Here is a 17,362-nt window from a genome sequence, read left to right on the forward strand (position 1 = left end):
AGACCTGCTGCAGCCTGAATCGACCGTTGCAGGACTCAAGCTTGACTCCTTAACCCTGATATCATTGCGCTCCTGTCAATCATCCACAAACGTTACTGGAGGAAAACAATAGACGGCCCTTTGTTCTTCTCACAGCACAAAATACAACCAAGACAAGACGCTTGTATGAGTGATGACACAGAGAAACTGGTCTGAAACAACATTTACTGTCTCCAGCAGAGAAACACAGAGGCTGTCAGGAAGCAGCAGGAGAGAAGTAGAGCGAGAGTAACTGAGCTGCTGCCTTGAAACCGCCGTGATGTCACCAGGTTCTCCACAGTCATGAATTCAAGTCTGGCCTATTTTGACTGTTACGTTGTCAAACTATGAATTTACTATTGCTGCTGTCCAACTCTGCAGAGGTGCAGCTCTCACACGCAAGAAAAAGGAGGAGACGTGTCACAATTATCTATAAAATGAAATCATATGCAGCAGCACATCCTCGCTTACTGCATTCACATGTATTTCTGAATGTTGATTCAGTACCCATGTGAGCAGTACTCAGCAGCTCTGTTTGATCACAATGTTCCATCTCTTTTAAAAGAATCTAGTGGCTAATAACGGTCATCAGCATGATAAGAGCGCCACAAATCGGCAGAGAACACATACGAGAAAAAAGAATTTGATCTACAGGCCCATCCACTCCTGGATGTGGGTGTAAGCCACCACGGCCACCATTAGGGGGTGACCAAGATCTGTAGAAGTAAATGTAGAAGTAAATGCCCCCCCCCACACACACACACACACACACAGGTGTGTCTTCATCCCAGCGTCTGTTCCTGTCGCAGCATCTCAGGTGTACATGGAGATGTACAACCACTGCAAAGAAAGAACAGATACTCCATTGATGTGACTGAAGTAAAACAGGGGGGCGGATGGATGGTTGGAAGAGTTCCAGTACCTCTGACTCTCGAAGAGTCAAAGCCTGCCCATTGGACAACAGGCTGAAGATTCCTGATGAAAAAACACATGTTTTGGCTGTGAAGGCAATCAGATGTTCACACATGCGTGCACGCGCGCACAGGCACGGGCTCACCTACCCTTCATGCATTCCAAGCGAATGCTGAGGCTGATGAAGCTCTCCAGGGTTATCTGTCCAGACGAGGAACCGTAGCGCAGAGCCAGCAGGTCCAGGATGGTGTCGCTGATCCCGCCTCCTGACCAACGTCACCAGAGACCGAAGTTACCACGACAAGCGCTCACGGTTACGACTCATCACGCCCACACATGTGACTTTCTTTTGTCCGTCCACGTCGTCGAGACGGCCTGTTCTGTCCTGCTCAGCGACAGTGACTGTTGAAGCGCCACCTCTGAAACCAGTGGAACCAGTAGCGCACACGCTCTCCCTCCCACTGGTTAGTGTGAGCACAACTCACTGCTTCACCTCAGGTTGCAATTTATCAACGACAGCGTGTTTCTGCCACCTGTTGCACTGATCTGCTGCGGGTCACAGGTCCTGAATTCCTCTGTGCCTCCAGCTGAAGGGGTGTGTTAGCAGCGTGGGGACGTTTGCTCAAACAGACAACATTCCTAAAGATTATACCTGAAAAACTGTAATACTGCAGTATGGTGACTAATTGAAAAGTCCTCTGGATGAACTTCTTGTGTTTACATTTGCATTATTCAGAGCTACTGCAGTACTTTTGTGGCTGTCAGACAAGCATGCAGTACTGTAGTTGTTCTTTTGGATTTAAAAGTTTGGAGTACTGCCAGCAAACATGGCAAACTGCAGAAACTCCAGCTGAAGGCAACACATCCACACGTCTGGATGAAAGCCATGTTTGTGCCAAAGTACTCGCTGACACGAGCATGTGAGGAAGTTCTACCTGAAGCCATGATGGCGTTCCTCAGCTCGCTCAGCGACAGCGTTCCTGTATGCGAAACATCACAGCCGAAGAAAATCTCCTGTAAAAGTGTAGAAATTCAAAGATGAGGAAGCAGGAAGCAGACAGAAGGAAGGCTGGATGGAAGTCGAGCACTTTTCTCTCATCTTTAGAGTTTTCATGTTCACGTGGATCGTTCACCTTGGCTTTGCTGACTTTCTCCCACAGGCGAAGGAATTCCCCGCTGTTCAGTTTGCCGGTAATTGATGTCTGCAGCACTGAAGGTGAAGGATTATAATGTTTCATGTATGACCTTCACGTGTAATGGGTGGGTGTGGAGGGGCTACGGGGGGGCAGGTGGTGATAAACAAGTACAGGTGCCATCACCTGTGGGGACGTGAGTGGCGGCTCCATGTTGGTTTACTGCAGGTTCAGTGATTCTTCTTCAGGTTGTGGTCTGGCGCACTGAGACCCTCCTCTCACTGGACTGCAGTTAGCAACCAGTTTTTCAGGATTTTGCTTTTCCGAAGAGAAAAACGTCACGTGACCTCATCCACCATGTTCACACGCCAAACGTGACAATTTGTGATGAAAACACACCAGAACATTTCTGAGTGTTCGTGGATTACTGAGCAACCGCCTGGATTAATTAGACCTGGATTATACCAGACCACCTGGAGAGTTCGAAGATCGACATTTGTGAGAAAACAAGGGGCGGGACTTAGTGAAGGGTCAGGTAATGAGGACTGATGCTGAGGAGGATACGTCCATGAGCGCCACCATACTTTGACATGCATCAATGCTGAAGCTGCCAGTCTTCAGGGCCCCTGCATCAACATAGAGGAAAACAGCAGAGGTTCAACCCAGCAACACAACACACCTGATGATTCTGCCAGGCGCCGCGTCTGGGCCACCCCCAGTCCACACCTTTCATGATGTTCTCATTCAGAAGCACCTGGAGCTTCTCGGCGTCCACTTCCTCATACTGGACATGAAGAGAGGCACACATTCACTTGAACCCTGGGCTCAACCTCCCGGACCAGCAGGAAACACTCCTTCTTTTCACTTTCAAGATGAACGACTTACCTTATCGGAGTACTGGCGGAACAAAGTTCTCTTGTTTTTGTCCTCTTCTCCACCTTTGGCTGGAATGGGCTGAGAAACATTGAGTGTTTTCAGCTTCAGACAGAAAGTAAAGCTGGTCGTGACTCCACCAGCCGTGTATGCAGCAGATATTGGTTGTCACATCTGAGGATGTTAGGATGGTTGGATCTATGCATCTTCTCAATAATAAAACAACAGCACTGAAGTATAAAAGTGACAATTCATCGCACCTCCTCAGTCCTGTGTTCGTGGTTGTGGCCACCAGAGTTCTCACTGAGGGGAGAGACAGGAGATGTTCACTTTATCCAGTATGGCAGGCATGAGGTCAGGATGGTGTGACTGGCTAGCCAGGGTCTTACTAGCCGTGGGTCTCCGCCTTGGAGAGGATGGTGAGGAGGAAGGAGGCGGTCTCGTTGGCCTTGAAGGTAGACGGCATGATCAGGTACTCGCCGGGCTTCAGCGTGATCAACTCCATCACCTCGCGGGAGTTCAGGTAGGTTTTAGTTTGGACAACAGGTTGTTTTCGGCTGAAGAAAGCAGGTTGAAACTTCCCTCTCTGCATCTTGTCCTGTAACGCAGTCGAGACCAGGTGAGTGCAGCTCATATGAATCTCCATGGCAACAGCGTGTAGACGACTGATGGACACTGACTCTTACCTCATCCGTCACCTTGCAGGAAATCAGAGGAAGATTCATGTTGGAGGCAAAGAAGAAAGAAGTTAATGACACGTAATCCAGTGGAACGCTGACGTGATGCTCGCGGGTGGATGGTAGCACGGAGGAAGATTTGTTTCGCTTGTCTAGAGATGAAGAGATGCGTCACCCAAAAAGTTCAAGAGTCAAGATGTCAAGTAGATTCTGGAGCTCACAGAAACTTCCTCCCTCCTGCATCACTTCTTTGTTTTAACTACATTCTCTTCATTTTGGACCCGACACACTCAGGAATGCATTCTTTCCAGATACGCTTCTGAATAACGTTCCCTCAGTGCTGCACTTGTTACCTCAAGAGTACAATAATGGTCTTCAAAAGGACAGAAGGGCATTCCTTGACTGTAAAAAATATTTGTACCTTTTGAGGTACACATGGTACCTCAGTTTGGAGTGTGTTCAGGATGGCAGAGGGATGTTTGTTGAAGTATTCCTGTTTCCTGATTCTAGTACTACTACTGCTCTCTGTACTCTCTCAGCATCTTGACTGTTGGCTCCTGTGTCAGCAAGACAGAAGTAACAAAGGCTGGTATTCACCTCAAATATGGAGAAGCCGATGTGCAGATTGTGCACCAGCGTGCGGTTCCTCTTGTTGGGCTTCTGCATCAGAGACACCAGCATGTTGGCTCCACCCTGCTGCTCAGCACATTCTTCGTGGAGTTGGTCAATCTTGACCCGATACTGGGGATTCGTCCAGAAACTGTCTGGAGAAGGAAGAGTGAAGGTGGTTTCGTTAGGTCACACTTGTCACCTTGTAGTGAGCCACCAGTCGTCCTGACCACACATCTGGGGTAGGGAGGGGTTTTCCTTTGAGTTCTTTGTCCTCCTCTATTTTCCCAAATGATGTCTGGGCCAGGGTTTCTGTCAGTGGACTGTTTTGTTTATGAAGCACTGGTCGAGCAGGACGGTTATTTATTTTGAGGTTTTCTTCTGTTCTTTTTATTATCATGGGGGGTACCGGAAGGTTTAAATGGGGGGGGGGGGGTGGTGACGTAGACCAGGAGGAGTGACTGTGACGAGGACAGAGAGTGAGACGGCGTTTGGACGGCTGGCGTGGCGGGCTGTCCAAACCGCTGGGATGATACTGGGGAAAGTACCTGGAGAAGGATACCCGGTGGATTACTCCAAGGACCTTCGGATCGGTTGGACTCCACACGGCTGGGGCTGTAAATGCCAAACGCGTCGTCGGGGAGTTCTGCGTAACTGCGCAACGGAGCTGCGGCGACTTTCCGCGCATCGGAACCACATGACTCAGTCTGACTCCCACACAGCCACACACACTCACACACACACGCACACCTACACACACCTGGAACTGCAAGGACAGTGGGACAGCAGGGGGGGGTGGGAGTACGGGTTTTGTTATCTATTTGTTATATGAGTCAGTGCGTTATTGTCCATCATGGATCCGTTTTGTGTTTTGAATACATAATTTGATTGCTCTTCTTACATTTTAAAATAACAACCAGCGCGAGCCTTGTCCGCCTGTTAGACGGCGTTGGCCAGTTCCCCTGTCTTACCTCTAAGAAGAGGAAGGGAAATTGTTACAACCTGCCAGCCTTCTAGCATCCGAGGGTCCTATGTAAGTGATCTGAAGTGGATGATCTGGAGCGGCTAATCCTTTCAAATCAGTTAAACAATTAATCGGGGTACCTAAATTGTTCATGCATCCTCCAGCAGTGGTTCCGGCAACCCATCTGCCCTCATAGAAGGAGGTCTTCCAGTGACAGGAGGAACCTCCGTCCAGAAAGTCAGGACACAGGCAGCAGATGTCAACATCATCGTAGAATGAACAGAAATCCTGCAGGGTCATCCTGGGGGAGTCAGAGATTAGGATTATATAACACACTTGATACAGTAGCCTTCTGGGACGCATCCCATCACTGGACCGCCATTGCAGGTAAGAACCAGTGAAATCAGAGTCCACACTCCTCACAAATCGTGACATAAAAACCATCAAATGTTGATCATCTTGAGATGGCTTTATTTTGTTGACCTCACACGTACCAGAACTCTCCGTCATTCGCCACTGACAGGCACAAATCCCGATCCTGAGGGCTCACTGTTTGCCACAGAGGGGATCTTGGGACACAAATTTGAGAAGAGTCAAATGCTTCACAAGTCATAGTTTGAAGAAACTCACAACAACTTAAAGTCTTGGCTTCTCATTCAAACTACGTTGATGAGAAATGAGGGAAGTAACGGAAGTCCGCCGCTTCCTGTAGTATCCGCAGTATGGTTCCGTTATCTGAAGGTGTGTACTGAGCAGTATAGGTACAACACTGTGGTCTCGTGCAGGTGTACAAGCTAAACCAACCACATCGTGCAAGTGAACTATGAAGGTAATCCCACGATTGTCGTGAGACTCCCGTTGGTACAGCAGGTGCTGTGAGTGAAGACTCGTCTGGCTTGACGCTGATTACCGACCGTGACAACCAGATCAACTGGATTCATCATAATTGTTGTTCCTGCTGGCTAAAGCTCAGATAAACTAACAATTAAATCTACAAGCCTTTAAAGATGAACATGAACACACCACTCTCGAGGCTACAGTCACTGCTGCAGGCATGAATAGGAGTGTTGGGCTCACAAAGATGGGAGTCCAAAAAGCAGGAAGGTCCAGCCACGTATATTTAGCTTGAAGCTAATGGAGACTGACGGCTGGTAGTCAGCCTGATATAATCCAGGTCTTCTTAATCCAGCTGGATGATCAGTAGTCCACTAACATTTTGAGAGGAGATTAAAACTGAGGAGAACACTTTCAGGTTCGGTTCTTCCATGAGAGGCTGTGGATGCTTTTCTTAGGAGCACTGAACTGGACTGTTCTTTTTAGGGTTTTTTCAACCAAAAACAACTGTTGTTGTTAGCATCAGTCTCTGTTAGCTTCAAGCTAAATATACGTGGCTGGTTCTTCCTTCATTGAGGAGCCTCAAAACTTAAATGCAGTTTTGCTAACTGAAGCATGTGTGAGTTTGATCATAAAAACATCTGCATTGCAGTATTTCCTGCTTTGAGAGTACTCTTAATTCCTACTGAAACAGAGCATCAGAGCTGTCCTCTGTGACGTCATCATCATGACATCATGCTCTTACTGATCGCTCCAGTCTCCTTTCCACTCTCCTTGACCCCAGGGGTTCCACAGGCGCACCAGCCTCACTCGCTGACCTCGGCTCATCACCTGAGCCAGAAACACATCAGACGGCACCGAATGTGACTCCCTATTATCATCATGTCACTGCAGTGGCTACAAATGAGGCAGTTTACCTCTTTGACGCCCGTGACGGTGTAGGCGTGGCCTTGGACCAATCCATTTGCCATAACAGTGTTGGCAGATGTCTCCTACAAGATGGAGCAGGTATTTGGTCGCCATAATTAACCACATAATTGATGCAGACAGACATCTTGTGACATTTCCTTTGAACCTACCCCCTGCGGCGTTCCACACCCCATCAGTGACCTGGACTGGCCGGCTCGGCACATCAGCTCCCACAGGTCTGGAGGAGGCTCCGACAGCTTGAGACAGATGTGAACGCCACCGGTGAAATCCACCAGAGCCTCGGCAGGAGTCCCAGCGTTCATGTCTGAGTAGGAGCCGCACACTCTGACACAAGAGCATCTGACTTTACTGGCACAGCAAATCTCCAAAGACAAACCTCACAAACGACAGGAACGGCAGGTTGCGTACTTGGCGTAGGCTTTCTCCAACAACGCAGGCCAGAATTCATTGGGGTTCTTGGAGTGAACGAATATGAGTTGTCCGTCGATTGTTGGTAACTTGTCATCAATGACGACGTCCACCCACCTTCCAAACCTCCAGAACTGGAAAGTGAGAAAATGAGTTATTGTGGGGGTGAGGGAGGGGGAGGTGGGTGAGCTGAGTCCCCGCAGTTTCTAGGTAACTATAAACAAGAGCAGTCACATGACCACAAATTAAGGAAGTGAACTTCACATCAGGATTTCCTCTTGAACTGAAACACATGAATCTTCCATGCAAGATTAGAGACCAAACAAGGTTCAAACACAGACTTCTAAAGGTAATCAGTTTGATTCCTGTGTGTTGTGAAGGACATTCATTTCTATAGGAAATACAGTCACCACCAGAAGTGTGTGTACTCACCCTGAAGTGGAACAATCCACAGTAGTTGTCGTCAAACTCCTGCTCAGAAGGAACGACCTGCTCCAGGATGTAGTGCTGGAAGGTCAGAGCTCCGATAGATGCGAGGAACCAGCAGTTTCCTGGGGAAGAGGAGAATGACGGAACGATGAGGACGGAGGGCTGCCGGCTCGCCACGGACGTGTGTAGACAGTTGGAAAACAAAGTTGCTGGGAACAAAGATTGGACTAGGAATGAAGCAGTTTTCCTACCGACTTGGCCTTGGCCGAAGTCAAACCTGGAGAGCCCGTCAAGGATGAAAGACGGATTGGAAACAAGTTTCTGAAACAGAGGAATTGTTGATAACAGAAAACAGGTCACACCAGTGCTGAACTGGACAGGAGCTGCTGGTTTCGCCACTGGAACAGAATTCACACCCTCCTATGAGACTCGATGGAGCTTCCACAGCATCTATCCATCCAATCCTCCATCCATCCAATCCTCCATCCATCCAATCCTCCATCCATCCAATCTTCCATCCATCCATCCATCCATCCATCCATCCATCCATCCATCCAATCCTCCATCCATGTTCCCCCTCTTCTCCTGTTCAGGGTGGTGGGGGTGGAGCCTATCCCAGCAGCCTTCCCCCTGGACAGGTCACCAGTCCATGGCAGGGCCAACACATAGAGACAGACAACCATTGGCTCTCCCAGCCACGCCTACGGTCAATTTAGAGTCTGGATTAACCTGGTCCCCTCTTGATGTCTTTGGACTGTGGAGGAAGCTGGAGTACCAGAGAGAACCCAGCAGGAACAGGGAGAACATGGAGACTCACCCAGAAAGACCCCGTGCTGCAGCCGGGGCTCCACCCACAACCTTCTTGCTGGGGGCCACAGTAAGGACCACTGCTCCACCGGGCTGCCTCTTCTACAGTTTCATAGGCAACTATTTCAGCTAGCTAACTAACAAGCTAATTACCAGTGCAACATTAAAGCAAAAACTGACCTCAAAGTTGACGTTCCCAGTGCTCGCTACCAGGAGTACTCAGCTCACTAAGATGTTTCTCTCTCCTTCATCACCTCTTAGAGACTCCAGAATGCAGGAAGAACCAGACATGTATATTTAGCTTGAAGCTAACAGAGACTGATGCCAACAGCGGCTGTCCAGAAACGTCTGTTTACAAACTCTCCAGGTCATCTGGTATAATCCAGGTATCCATAAACCAGACGGACAACCAGTAATCAACCAACACTTTACTGGAGAGTAAAAGGAACCAGAACCCAGAACCCTCAGCGCGACTTGCTTGCATTCACTAGAACAAACTCACTCGCCTCATCTGTGCTCATTGGTGGCAGCACTTAACTTGAACTGTTGGGGATCTCCTGCGATAATCCACAGTGTTCTTGATTCAGTGTTCTAGGTGTCTGTAGATGAAACACTTACCCGGGGTCGCAGCCACTTCACGCAGGCCAGGTCAGACTCCTTCAGTAGCTTGTTGCCGATGGATAAATGGTCGGGCGGGAACGTTTCGTCGATGAACCTCAGCTGCTGGATGACGCAGAACTGCTTCAGCTGTTGGAAGTCTTGGCCAAGGAACTTCTCGGGGTTGGTGATGGTGCCGACACCATCTTTCCTGTTGCGCTCTTTGAGGATGCTCATGCACACACCTGGATGAGGCATCACTGCTGTGCTGGACGTCTGTTCAGGAGAGGAAGTTCTCAAACAGGGTTTTCAAACTCTGGTTCTAGGAAACTCGACAGACACAGAGTCCTCCAAACTGTTGCTCCTTATTCTCTAAAGAAGTTTGATGACAATAAATCCCCGGTATGTAAGAGGTTATATTTGCATTTACAAAGTGTGGAACAATACGAGCGTTCGGCTGTGGGTTTTTTTGGCTTGCTGACCTCAATCATGGCTCTTGCATTCACGTGGTAGTGAACTTTGACAGCAAACAACTGTGATACCTGCTGCCAGCACAGCTGTGCACAAACACCAATGGTCACCAGGGTCTGATCATTGGTTTAAGATTATAACCAGGATTCCAAATACTGGACACTAGCAGGCTCCGGAAGTATGGATGGCCTCATTCACGCCTGCAGCCTCTCCCAGAAACCTGGAAGGAGTCGTGTGGGAATCAGAGCCAGAATCAATTTCCTGGCATTGCCATGTAATGAGGGAGCAAGTGCAGTGAGTGAGTGAGTGAGTGAGTGTGTGTGTGTGTGTGTGTGTGTGTGTGTGTGTGTGTGTGTGTGTGTGTGTGTGTGTAAATGTGTTGAAAATTAATGGTGGTGCCTGCAAGATATTACCAGTAATTTACTAGGAACTAAGTGTGAAAGGGACTTTGGAAGGACAAACACACAACATGTTCCTGTTTTAACTGCTGTTGCTCACAGAGGCGTTCAAATCTTTTTTAGCTGAAGAAGTAGAAGAAGAAGTTATTAGTTATTGAACATCAATAAAATCAAAGTGTCAATCATCCATGGAGCAGTGGTGGCCTGCAGCACCGACAGAGTGCATGGTTTTGGTGGGGGGGTGGTTAACGCTATGTCATCTGTATTGATTTTTGTTGTGTTTTCCTTTCTCGTTTGTATGTGTGTGTGTGTGTGTGTGTGTGTGTGTGTCTGATATACACCCATCTATTTTTGCCTCAAAGGTTTGTTGCTGATTTCTGTAGCAGGACGCGTGTAGGGATTTTTTTTTTTTATATCTTAAACTCGAGAGCAACTTCTTCCGAGTTTTAGTACGACGGCTGAATTTTTAACTCATGGAAGACTTCCTGCCATCATCTGCAGAAGGAACCCAGAGGTGCTGTTCACCTGTGAGTGGCTCCGTAGCCTGACAGCGGGTCACCTGGCAGCTTCACAATGTAGACAAACACCACACTTTGCATTTTAAAAAGACATTTTTTTGCTCTCAAATGCACAAAAATATAGACTGACACATGCAACACGAACACTGAACAACAACAGAAACACAAGAACAACATCACCTGCAGCAAACCTGTGAAAATATGCTTGTTTTAATGAAAGTTTCCTATCAAGTGAAGATCTTAGTGTGGACTCACCGCGCCAGAGAGTGAGAGAGTGAGGTGAGGCACCAACTCTTCTGTGAGTGGCGCTCGTACTTGAGGCCACCTACCAGTGGAGGTCTGCCACGCCTTCTAAACAGAGGCTTAAGCCTCCTTTATATTTAAAGGACCTGTGCCAGCATGTTGGAACCTTCTGCCTCAACTTGTTCCTGTCACATCGCCTTCACAAGCACTTTGGTATTCGTGACCTTTGTAGATGTGAGGAGTGACGTCGCCGCCGCCATCTCTTATATAAGCAACAGCTCAAGAGCTCACGTTTTAATCCTTTACAATCCTAATATTATTAATAAAAGGACCACAGACATACCTCATCCCAAACATGATCACTTCCTGTTGGACTACAGTACATGTACTTGGAAGTACTGTAGGTACCAGTAGGCGTTGAGCTGGTATTTACATGGACATTCTGAGAAATGACCTGATAAAGTTACACTCTAAAACACAAACCGTACATATTTGAAGTTGCACTTCTGTTGTCATCAAGTTCAAGGCCACTTTGAGCGTCACACAAATAAAACGCAGCTTTTGAAAATGTAATAATCAGGAGCATTTCTGTCGGGCAGAACCTTCCCAGAAGAACGTCCTCAGAGATCAGGCACAGGACGAGACTCGGCAGGCCTGCTGACCGTCCTGGTTAGGGTTTAACCTTCTAACTGATCTGAGTTCTGTTTCATTATCGTTCCCTTGTGTTATACGAGTGAGGAAAGCTGGTGCATAACATCTCTTCTCTTTGTTTGACATGAGTGTGGCGTTCCTCTGTGTTGCAACTCTGCAGGAAAACTTTTTACCTGCTGACGTGCTGTGCCTGCGCCAGGCTGCTTGAGCCATTTTCAACCAGCAGAGGGCAGAAGAAGCAAAATCTTCTGCACCATCAGCGTCACAACGACATGGTGATCAGAAGATTTGTTCAGAACTGGACCACACACAGCCAGCCCCCGCCCCACTTATGGGTGGACCCCCATGCAGAGAGCCAGTGAGCTCACACCTCGGACATGTTTGGAACTGTTAGTTTATTTTGAGAAATTCATCATCTTTAACAGGAAATATTCTCCGCCGGCTCAGGTGTACATGGAAACGTACAACCACTGGAAATGAAACACAGACAGGTGTCAATCACACAGCAGCAACACAACAGGAGCTTTTAAATCACACACTGTAAAATGAATGAGGTTACATGGCAGCTTTCTCAAAAGTCCTCCTTGTTTTTTCTTTCAGCTCCGTTATTAAAGAACTATAAGGTAGATATTTATTTTTGTAGTGATGAGAGTCAAAATGTGACATCTGATCCCAAACAAGCGACCATTTTGGATCCGACAATCAGAGCACGCCAACACAAGCGTGCCTCCGTTAGTTCTGCGTGTCATTCTGAGATTTTCCCTGAAAACGTTGTGTGTGTGGGGGTGAAACACTGAACTACTTTATTACCTCAGCCTTTTTAAGGCTCATGACCTCTCCACTTGACAATTGTGTGAAGATTTCTATTGAGAAACACACACACACACACACACACACACACACACACACACACACACACACACTATAACACAAATCAAAGAGCTGGCGAGGGTCCTCTTCTACTTTTGTCTACTTACTGGTCATACAGTTCAGGCGGAGCATCAGGCTGATGAAGTTCTCCAGGGTCATGTGACCTGACGAGGCACCGTAGCGTAGAGCCATCAGGCTCAGCATGCTGTCCCCGACGCTCAACCCTGACCACAGACAGAAGTCTCTTCACTATCAGGCTCAGGCAGAGGTGTTCATTTCAGTCTCAACTCTATTGTATCATTTGTAGCTGGTTCTCCCGCAGGTGGAACCACAGAACATCACCTGACCAGCGTATAAATTCCACAATGACACACCACATTTGTCATGCCGTCTCTTCTACTTGGCCAGTCGATGACCTTGTTGGTGGAAACACGGATCACATTCCAAGGAACAAGTGATCGGCCTTTAAAGGGGATCTGGATCAGATTATAGATCTGAAAAACTGTCCCAGAGCACTGAAAGGGTTTCGGTACTCGTCTCATTCCTGTTATCACAAGTAAACCACAGACGTCCAGGAGGATGAGGTGAGCAGATCTGGGGTCTGTGACGGCTCCCTCGGGAATTCACTGTCGCAGGTGGGTGATCAAGGTTCTCCTCCTGTGTTCTTAAGGGTTCCTCAGCAAGGTTTTCTTCTTCTCTCCCTTCTCTTTTCACACTCTGGGACTCAGGATTCATTCCATGAACTCATTTTCTGACTTCCACCTCCTTCTTACAACTCTTCAAACAGTATGGTCCCACTTTTTGCTACAGCCAGGCACCAGGTCAAAGGTCAAAGGTCAAAGCCAAGGTCACTGTGACTACAGGGAGATTTTCATCATATTCTGGAACAAGAAAACCACCATTGTCGGTATGATGGCTGATGTCTAAGAAAAATCTAGCGAGTTTTGAAGAAATCCGTGATGGCTGTGTTCTAATCGGAGATCCGTTTGAGCTCCCAGAGACGGGTCAGGTCGGGTTCCGCCCCTCTTATCTGATCCATTTTAGCCAGGAAGAAAAATAATGAAATTTCGATGATACTGTGTTTATGAGTATCTATGTAACTTCATCGGTGGAGGTGAGCAGTCCCAGTACTTCCTAGTTTGTGTGATTGCTGTGAAAGTATCATGAAGGGAACGACTGAAGCCGATCTACCTGACACCTGAAATGCGTTCCTCAGCTCGCTCAGTGACAGCATTCCCGTCTTGGAGACGTCCGTGAGGAAGAACATGTCCTGGTGGAGGAGGAAAACAAAGAGCAGGATCGGGAAACTCCTCCTGGATGGATCAGCTTCCAAGGCTGCACTTACCTTGTACTGGACCACCTTCCTCCACAGATGAGTGAACTCCTTGCTGTTCAGCTTGCCGGTGATTGATGACTTGATCCTGACATTAAGGGATCAAAGCTGGAGACTGCGCTTAGTTTCACGCCTCAACTCGACCTCTAGTCACGAGTTAACTTGTGTTACATCATCAGAAGGCCTGATTCCACATACAGTTTGTTTCATGAAGCTACGGTTGGGAAAAAACTGGAAGGAGAACTGGGTGTGCTAGCATTAGCATGAGAGCAGGATACGTCCATCAGTGCAACCATGCTGCGGCACGCGTCGATGCTGAAGCCAGTTTTTAAGTTCCCTGCATGAAATTAAAAAGTAAACACAAACTCCTGTTACCACATGCTTGGAGCCAACACGCAGTGCAGGTGAATGTCATCCACCTTTCAGGATCTTCTCGTTCAGGAGGATCTGCAGCTGCTCGGCGTCCACTTCCTCGTACTGGAGGGCGAAACAGTCCAGTTAGTTCTCACTGGTGCTTTCAGTCAGCTGACGCAACAAAACCACGCAACATCCAAAGAATCGCAGTACGACCATATTTTTACTACCCTGAACATGTGACGCGTTGCTAGCAGATGTTTATGACGTGTTTATGATTACACTAAACTTATGAGAAGAAGGAGGAAAGACCTTTGCTCAGAATTTGTATGAAGTGCGAGGTGTATTTAAGTGATACTGCCATGCACTTCCAGTCTGATACGAATATCTGGGACCTTGTGGAGGCTGCACGTCACGCCATAACTCACCAGCTCTCAAAAGACAAAATGCAGAATTGTATATAAACAAAAAACTTGGAATTTCGAAGTAAACCTTTATATTCCGGCTCGATCAACCCTGAGCCACCGCCAAGCGTTTGGATGCGTTACTGATCCCGCTGAGGAACCTACACAGGAAGTGAGGACACGGAGCCTCGGGAAGGGAATTTCTGCTCGTAAACACGCCACATACCTTGTCAGAGTTCTGGCGGAAAAGCTCTTTGCTCCTTTGGTCTTCCTGTGCGTTTGTGACCACTCGGATCTGGGAGGAGAAGGTTGAGCAGAGAAGTTGTTAGACAGACTTCACATAAATGCTAAAACTTGTTCAATGTTGTTCTGGCTTCGCCTCCCGTCCCGCCACAGCCGGTCCTCCGGCTGTGGCGGTACGTTTCAGTCACTTCCTGTGGAAGCGGTGTTGGGTTATGGCTTTTTCCAATCAAAATTGCTGCTTCTTGTTTTGCTTCATAGTTTAGTCAGCTGATCACAGCATAGCGGGGTGGCCTCTTTTGAAAAACGCGGGATTTTGGTTATGTTACTGCCTCCATCCGTGTTCACACTGGAACTCCCAGCGGAACGCTATGGAACGTTACAGAGCTTAAAGAGATCTGGCAGGATTTCCTTCATCACCTCATCTGGAGTTTCAGAACTTACAGACACAACTAGACGGAGGAACTCCAGCATCTGGCGCTGCTGCTCCGCCGCCTCATCCCCAGTCATATGAGTCATTGTTAACGCATTCGTGTATTGGTTCTGCGTCTCTGTTCGTTCTGCATAATTCAACTCTTGTTGCCAGTCAGAATTAATAAACCACCAAACCGTTCCAACATGATTGGATGATTGTTTCAGTTCTGTCGGTGGTTGAACGAGGATCGTAAACTCCGGCTGATGACATCATCGATCCCTTGGTGACACTGTCTAGTCCTGTGTACCTTTTCATTCACCTCATGATGAAGGTCACCTGAGTTCTCACTGTGAAGACAGATCAGAGAAATCAGTCTTTGATCTTTGCACTCAACAGACAACTTGTGCGGTGCCTGTTCCGATGCGTCTTACTAGCCGTGGGTCTCCACCTTGGAGAAAATGGTGAGGAGGAAGGAGGCGGTCTCGTTGGCCTGGAAGGTGGCGGGGACGATCAGGTACTCACCGGGCTTCAGCAGAAAGAACTCCTCCACGTCTCGCGCGTTTAGGTACCGTTTAGTCTGGGCGACAGGAGCGTGACTACTGAAGAAGGATGCTGGGAACTTCCCCTTCATTGTCTTGTACTGCAGTAATGAAATGATTGTCAGCTCAGTACTGCAGTGTTGTATTCATATGAGGGGGCAAACCTATATTTCTGTAATACAGTAAAGTTATCCAGTAGCAGTAGTACATGTACATGTTCACAATCTGAAAATATTCTTTATATTGTGAACTGGAAGAAAATGTTTTCTTACTTTTTCAGGCACCTTGGAGGAATCGGTCAGGATAGGTTCATGTGAGTGACAAAAAGCACATTTATTCAACGACAATAATGTCTAAACAAACAGGATGGAGCAAAAATGTCAGCCCTCATCTGCTTTTTAAAAACCTATAAATCTACATGGACTTTGGACGCCAGCGTTTACTTTTACTACGTTTACTGCTCCTCAGATATGCTGCCTTGAACAAAAGCAACTCCTCTAAAACTTCTGCTCCTGGTCATAAACAGTAATGACACACAGCGGCTGCACCTCAAACACGGAGAATCCAATATGGTGACTTTGGACCAGGTGTCTGTGCCGTTTGTCTGGTTTTTGCATCAGAGATACCAGTACGTTGGTTGCTCCGCTCCCACCGTGTTCACCGTGAAGCTGGATCCGATACTGAGGGTTGGTCCAGAAGGTTTCTAAAGAGAAACACAACCTGCATAAAACTGATGTACTGTGATGAGAATGTTTGATGTCTGAAGGAACCTGGAAAGTGACACCATACGTATATAAGACACACATACACGCACACACACACACACATACACACTTGTTTCTACTTGTGAATCTACCTGAATCCATCCTAACCTGAACACATTCATGTTGTGACGTGTTTCCACCTCTTCAGCCTGTGTGTGTGTGTGTGTGTGTGTGTGTGTGTGTGTGTGTGTGTGTGTAGTTGTGCTGATGACTTGTTATTGTAGATTTCTGGTTCAATGGCGCTTCCTAAACGTATGCGTTTCTTAAGTGTTTTTGGAGTTTGTGGTTCCTCCCATGTGTGTCTGTCCACCTCATCTTTCCGAGCAGAGGAACTTTGTGCCTACGTCAGCTCTCTCACTGGATGTGCTCATGTGTTGTGTTGCTACTTCTTCCATGTTACCACCAACACGGATCTTGGAACAAAGAACCAGGAAGTGCATTCAGAAGAGAAACAGCTGGTTAACATATTTGCCTTTCTTCAATGTCAGTTTTTAATTAGCTAATAGCCTCTTAACACCTGATTAGCTTATGTGTGCCCTTCTGCCGTAAAGTGGACCACTACACCCAAAAGGTGTAGTTTTATCTTGTGCTGATATGACGACTGCGAACGAGCTTCCAAACGTATCGAAGGATTTTGTTGCTTTTATTGCAAAAGAAAAGTGGTGCGGTTGAATGTCTTGGAGTCACCTCGATTATTGGTGCAACCCCCAGCAGTGGTGCCTGCGACCCATCTGCCCTCATACGAGGAAGTCTTCCAGTGACTGGCAGGGTTCCCATCCAGGAAGTAGGGACACACAGAGCAGATGTCCATATCTGCGTAGGCTTTACATAAGTCCTCCAAGGTCATCCTGTTGGGGGCAGGAAGTAGATTTCAGCGGGTCTGGGTGTGAATGTTCGGACCTGTGAAGGCCTCCAGTGGGAACACGTGTGCAATTTAACTCAGGAGCTTCTGAATAACGAGGAAAATTCAG

General features: G+C 47.5%; 3 protein-coding genes across 4 annotated transcripts in view; 1 reads left to right on the top strand and 2 right to left on the bottom strand.

The window, feature by feature from the left end:
- sntg2 (syntrophin, gamma 2) overlaps positions 1-17,362 on the top strand; it is a 192,237-nt gene that overhangs the window by 169,749 nt on the left and 5,126 nt on the right. The gene's annotated exons all lie outside the window — the stretch shown is intronic.
- Positions 195-11,329, bottom strand: LOC147246935 (calpain-1 catalytic subunit-like). Of its 2 annotated transcripts, none has more exons than XM_086182718.1 (22): positions 11,310-11,329; positions 9,213-9,467; positions 8,039-8,108; positions 7,791-7,909; positions 7,359-7,492; positions 7,100-7,274; positions 6,938-7,012; positions 6,766-6,851; positions 5,681-5,755; positions 5,327-5,487; positions 4,211-4,377; positions 3,623-3,634; positions 3,326-3,534; positions 3,197-3,239; positions 2,949-3,017; positions 2,790-2,847; positions 2,628-2,689; positions 2,064-2,132; positions 1,866-1,944; positions 1,080-1,196; positions 941-993; positions 195-858 (listed from the first exon to the last, which is right to left on the bottom strand). In XM_086182718.1, exons 2-22 carry the CDS (start codon positions 9,447-9,449, stop codon positions 832-834), a joined length of 2,097 nt encoding a protein of 698 aa, XP_086038844.1. In that variant the 5' UTR covers positions 9,450-9,467; positions 11,310-11,329; the 3' UTR covers positions 195-831. The 2 variants fall into 2 exon arrangements, with proteins under 2 accessions (XP_086038844.1, XP_086038843.1); XM_086182717.1 differs by lacking the exon at positions 11,310-11,329 and adding an exon at positions 10,834-10,937.
- The window catches only part of LOC147246936 (calpain-1 catalytic subunit-like), a 62,753-nt gene continuing 56,935 nt past the window's right edge, over positions 11,545-17,362 (bottom strand). Inside the window, exons 11-23 of the mRNA XM_086181754.1 lie at positions 17,079-17,239; positions 16,176-16,330; positions 15,900-15,911; positions 15,520-15,728; positions 15,408-15,435; positions 14,660-14,728; positions 14,095-14,152; positions 13,954-14,012; positions 13,688-13,756; positions 13,534-13,612; positions 12,450-12,566; positions 12,283-12,335; positions 11,545-11,942 (exon numbers count right to left, since the gene is read on the bottom strand). Of these exons, the coding sequence (XP_086037880.1) occupies positions 11,916-11,942; positions 12,283-12,335; positions 12,450-12,566; positions 13,534-13,612; positions 13,688-13,756; positions 13,954-14,012; positions 14,095-14,152; positions 14,660-14,728; positions 15,408-15,435; positions 15,520-15,728; positions 15,900-15,911; positions 16,176-16,330; positions 17,079-17,239 (1,096 nt within the window). The 3' untranslated portion in view covers positions 11,545-11,915. The remainder of the gene's footprint in view (positions 11,943-12,282; positions 12,336-12,449; positions 12,567-13,533; positions 13,613-13,687; positions 13,757-13,953; positions 14,013-14,094; positions 14,153-14,659; positions 14,729-15,407; positions 15,436-15,519; positions 15,729-15,899; positions 15,912-16,175; positions 16,331-17,078; positions 17,240-17,362) is intronic.

Source organism: Aulostomus chinensis, chromosome 17 (genome assembly GCF_037954235.1).
Source record: "Aulostomus chinensis isolate RoL2024-O1b breed Wild chromosome 17, RoL_Achi_v1.0, whole genome shotgun sequence".
NCBI lineage: Eukaryota > Metazoa > Chordata > Actinopteri > Syngnathiformes > Aulostomidae > Aulostomus > Aulostomus chinensis.